This window comes from Rousettus aegyptiacus, unplaced genomic scaffold (assembly GCF_014176215.1).
Source record: "Rousettus aegyptiacus isolate mRouAeg1 unplaced genomic scaffold, mRouAeg1.p scaffold_m13_p_5, whole genome shotgun sequence".
Lineage (NCBI taxonomy): Eukaryota > Metazoa > Chordata > Mammalia > Chiroptera > Pteropodidae > Rousettus > Rousettus aegyptiacus.
Window position 1 is genome coordinate 119,057,211 of NW_023416308.1, and position 4,738 is coordinate 119,061,948.

A 4,738-nucleotide genomic window follows, 5' to 3' on the forward strand; every position below is an offset into this window, starting at 1 on the left:
CCCACCTCCACCGTGGCCACAGAAATGTGGCTGTGGCTGATCCAAAAAAGGAAAACAGGAGTTTATAAACTTGTCTAAAGGTCTCTCCCATCTGGTAGATGGGGGAAGATTGACTACAGCAGAGTTCAAAGGTCAGTCTTGGCAGATCTAAAAACGGAGTGGCAGTGGAGGGCTCGGCGCACTTTCTGTGCCCGAAGTAAACCGATCCGCCCCAATTAATAGCAACAGGGCACGGAGCGAGTGGGCGCCGGAGGGTGCTAGCTGGGGAGCGACTGGGAGCGTCCTGAGCGGCTTCGAAGCCCCCAGAGGGCCTTTCCAGACACAGAGAAGCCCCCCCCCCCACAAACTCCGGGGCTGGGCCGTGCAAAGCAGGCTGATGTCGGAGTCCGATGTCACTGGTTTTTAAAACGCAGAATAGCAGCACATTGGTGACCACTTCCTGATAAGTTAAACTGATCCCCTAAAAAGCTCTCCACTGTTTTACCAGGAAAAAAAAAAAATCAGGATTTTCTTTTGTTGTTGTTGTTTTTTTGTTTTGTTTTGCTTTGTTTTTCAGAAAAATACAAAACACACCCACAGAACCATAAATAATTTGGTGGCGATATATACATATTTAAATAATTAACTTAAATATCTTACAGTTACTCTTGCATTAAACCGTCCATCCGGAAGTGCACCAAGGCGTCCCCGCTCCGAGGGTCACAGCCTGGGGAGGAAGTGGGTGACCTTCATGGTGGGGGACACTCGGTTCCCCTTCTTGGTCTTCCCGTTCTTGCTCAGGGCGACGAACATGCCGGGGTACCTGTAGCACTCGTAGGCGTTGTAGTTGTTGGGGAGAAGGATCTCCTTGAACTTGCACTCGTCAGTGAAGAAAGGCTGGGGGCGAAGGTGGCACAGTCTCAGGCCAAGTGACCCTGGAGGCCAGTGGTCGGGGGCTCCTTTTGGTCCCAGCCCCGCTGGGGGCTGACAGGTCAGGTGCCAAGACCCTCCCCCCCCCCCCCCCCCCCCCCGTGAGAAGAGGGACGTGGCGCAGCGCACAGCGGCTGGTGCTCCGGCCACCTGCCTGGCACCTGGCAGTCAAGTGGTGTCCACCTGAAAGGCGGCGGTCGTGCAGCTGAAACACGCCGCAGGGGCTCAGAGAAGGGCTCCTGATGTCGCCCTTTGGCAGACGGAGAGGCCCCACTCCGGGATGGGACAAACTTCATTGTTTGTCTTGGGGCCGCGCACCCCCGGTCTAGGCGGACCCTGGTCGCAGGCGCGGCTCTAGCGCACAGGGTCGCGGGCTGGGGAGGGGCGGACAGGCGCTGCCAGGTGGCCCAGCGCGCAGTTCCCTCCACCTGGAGCGGGTTAAGGATTCCCGCCCGCGCTCCCCGGCCGGGACCCGGCCGGCCCCCGCGGTACTTACCGAGCCGTACAGCTTGCCCTTGTTGCTCATGGCCACGAAGAACCGACTGGCCACGCCGAAGATGCTCACCACACCCCGCTCCACGGGCGAGAGCTCCAGCAGGCCTGGGGGAGGGGCGCAGGTCATTCCGGGGCAGGGGACCCTTGGCCCGCGCTGCCCGCGCCGGCCTCCTCCTTGGCCTGCGTGCCTCCCGGGCCCCGGGGTGTAACAGGCCCGGGTTCCCCCTCGCAGGCCACCCCGAAGGGGCCCCAGAGCCCAGTGTGCGCGGGCGTGGACTCGCTCTCCTCCGGTCCCGGTCCCGGCCCCTCGGCGGCCGCGCCCAGTCCCGGACAGCAGCACCGTGGCCGGCCCTGCGGTCCCCCAGCCCGGCCGCGACCCGAGCGCGAGTCCCGCGCCCCGGTGGGTGCCGGTGGCTGCGCCTCGCGCCCTGTGCCCTGTTCCCACGGGCGAAGTCGCTGGAATTCGGCGTCCTGAGCCCGGGCTTCCGAGGGCGGGGAGGCGGGGCCGGGCTGGCCGAGTGCGCACGGCCGGTTCCTGCGGCGACGGCCGGAGCCGGGCGTGTTCGCGTCCCCGCGCCCGCGCACGAGAGGGGCCGGAGCTTCGGCCCGCGAGCAGGTGTCAGCCCGGGGCCCCCGTGCGCGTTTGCGCGAGTCGGAAGGGGCGGCCGCGGCGCCAGGCCCCCGGCCCTCGCCGTCGGGACCCCGCACTCACTGTCGCTCGTGTCCGCGTGCACGCCGCCGATGCGGCCGTCGCGGAGCACCTGGATGTGGAAGCCGATGCCCACGTTGCAGTAGAGCCGGCGCAGCCGCTTGATGCCCAGCAGGTAGTCGCCGGCGCCGCTCTGCACCGCCGCCTCCTTGGGCTGCGCGGCCACCGGCAGGCGCGCCAGCGAGCGCGCCACCAGGCTGTCCCAGCGGCGCTCCAGCTCGGCCTCCAGCGTGCCGTTGGGTGCGGCGGGCGCGGCGGCGCCCCCTCGGCCGGCCCAGGGCGCCAGCACCGCCAGCAGGACGGCGGGGAGCAGCGCCGCCGCGGCCGCCGCGGGCCGCGCCATCCCCGCCCGCGGGCCGTGCGTCCGTCAGGCGGTCGGTGCGCCCGGGCGGCCGGGGCCCGACCTGCTGCTGCGCCGGCCCGCGGGAGCGCACGGCCGGCCCGGGGCGGAGAGCGCGCGGCCGGGGGACGAGCGCGAGACGAGCCGCCGGGCGCCCGGGCGCCGCGAGTTACGGGCACTGCATGGCGCGGCGGGGCCGGGACCCTGCGACACGGTGCGCGCCTCGCTAAGCGCTGCGCCGGCCCCGGGCCGAGCCGCTATATATAGCCGGGCGCCCCCTCCTACTCCCGCGGGGGGCCGTTCGCGTTCGCCTGGGCGCCCGGGGCGCTGTGGCGCTCGCGGTCGGTCGCAGGCCGCCTGCCAATCAGAACTGGGGGAGGGGAGGCGGCCGGGGACGAGCGCGCGCCGCGAGTGCCACCTGGAGGGTCCCGGCCCCCACCCCGGGCTTCTCCCGGCTCCCCGACCTGTTCGCCCCGCCCCCCTCATCGCCTCCGCTCCGGCCTCCGCCGCCGAAGTTTTGCCTCTTCCACTGCGTCCCTGCCCGTCCCGTCTCCCGCTGCCGGAGCTGCCCGGGGCCGCCCTCAGCTCCGTGGACCCGCTCCTTAGGCCCTGCCTCTCAGGGGCTACCAGGAGCCTGGGGCTTTTGGGGGCGCCATGCGCACGGCCTGGGAACGACAGGTGGGAAAGGGCGGTGAGCAGCAGGAGGGCAGGCCGGGCAGAGCCCAGCGCTGCTGGCTGCGGGCTGCGGGCAGGCGAGGCTCTGGGCCCTGCCCTCTGCCCTCTGCGCTCTGCCCTCTGCGCTCTGCCCTCTGCACTCTGCCCTCTGCACTCTGCCCTCTGCGCTCTGCCCTCTGCGCTCTGCCCTCTGTCCTCTGCCCTCTGCGCTCTGCCCTCTGCGCTCTGCCCTCTGCGCTCTGCCCTCTGCGCTCTGGTGCATTCCGGGATGGAGTCTGTGTTCCAGGGGGAGGCGTCACCTGAGCAGGGGCCCTTGGGTATTTGGTGCTAAGGGAAGGCAGGTGGGCTGCACCCAGGTTCGGCCACAGCTCCGCATCCCCTACCCACACCCACTGCCATGCGAGGACAGGTGACAGGGCACAGGGCCACTGGGGACTTCCTCTGCCCCCTTCCCAGGGACAGTCAAGTACCTCAGTAGGAACCCAGGCCAGGGTCCGGGAAGGCTCCCCTCCCCCACCTGGTCTCCTCATCCCCACTGTGCCCATAATGGCCCGGTGGGGGCGGGACTGGCCAGAGGCCCTGCTAGGTGCTGGCTCACCTAGGTGTGAAAATCCCTGTTCTCCGTGGGCCCTGAGGAGCCTCCCAGCGGTCCCGCCCACCCACAGCTGCAGGGGGCTTGGAGCCGCCCCCCCCCCTCCTGCCACCACCACCGCTGACCAGAGACATCCCCAGGCCACCTCGGCCTCCCTCACCTTTTACCCTATTCCTGCGTGAGGAGCCCTTGGATGGCATCTCTGCACCCTGGAGGGCACTGGAGGTTTGTGTCCTAGGGCTGGAGAGCAGGTGACTCATGGGCCGGTCAGTAGCCTCAGTGGAATCAGAACCGGGTCTCCAGGCTCCTCCACCAGGCTCTTAGCCTCCCTCTCCGGGCCTGCGGCCCACCAGACCAGCGCTCACCCAGGCCAGGGCCGTCCTGGGCTGTCGGCTCACGGCTGCTGCTGGGCCCCTGCCCGCCCCCCCCCCCCCGCTCCCACCCTCCTCCCCCCTCCCCCCAGTGGGCTTGTGGCTCTGGGGCCAAAAAGATGATTCTAGCCAGGATTCCAGCCCCAGAGGCCTGGGACTCGCTTGGCCCTGCCGGTCGCCCCCGCAAGTCCTCTCCAACTCGGGGCCACTGACTCCCCATTTGCAAAACAGCATGAAAGGTGGGCTCCCCCACCTTAGTCCACATCCAGGGGGGCACCTCCTCAGGAGAGGGGGACCCAGGCCCTCTGCTGTCTTCCCTGGCTCCGGCCTGTATGTGGACCCCGCTCCCCCGGACCCCCACACGGACCTCCCTCCCTGTCTCTCCTATTTGTTGGTAAGTTCGGGGAAGAACCCCGGCAGCTGGTCGTCTCCCAGAACTCCCACTCACCGCACACAGTAGGTGCTCTTAGTGACTGTCCTTGGAAGGGCTGACAGCCAACGGTGGTGTTAGGAGCCGAGACTTCTCAGGCATGCCGACCTGAGGCCCGGCTCCCACCTCACCGCGACTCACCGCGGTCCCTGAGCCTGTCCTGACTTCTGCAGGCCTCGGAGCCCTCACCTGTCCTACGGAGCCAGCGGAAGCACAG

At 68.3% G+C, this 4,738-nt stretch overlaps 1 protein-coding gene across 1 annotated transcript; it reads right to left on the bottom strand.

The window, feature by feature from the left end:
• Nucleotides 1-694: 694 nt before the first annotated feature.
• On the bottom strand, nucleotides 695-2,745 carry FGF4 (fibroblast growth factor 4). Its single transcript, XM_016132854.2, has 3 exons — nucleotides 2,117-2,745; nucleotides 1,406-1,509; nucleotides 695-876 (listed from the first exon to the last, which is right to left on the bottom strand). The coding sequence occupies exons 1-3, from the start codon at nucleotides 2,454-2,456 to the stop codon at nucleotides 700-702; spliced, it is 621 nt and encodes a 206-aa protein (XP_015988340.2). The 5' UTR covers nucleotides 2,457-2,745; the 3' UTR covers nucleotides 695-699.
• Nucleotides 2,746-4,738: the final 1,993 nt, after the last annotated feature.

What these genes read in the sequence shown, in the direction of transcription:
- FGF4 (XM_016132854.2), bottom strand. Translation starts at nt 2,456, where the DNA reads ATGGCGCGGCCCGCGGCGGCCGCGGCGGCGCTGCTCCCCGCCGTCCTG. An exon ending in GCACGCGGACACGAGCGACA is followed by an intron (nt 1,510 to 2,116) that starts GTGAGTGCGGGG and finishes CCCCTCCCCCAG; the next exon opens with GCCTGCTGGAGCTCTCGCCC. An exon ending in AGGGCAAGCTGTACGGCTCG is followed by an intron (nt 877 to 1,405) that starts GTAAGTACCGCG and finishes CTTCGCCCCCAG; the next exon opens with CCTTTCTTCACTGACGAGTG.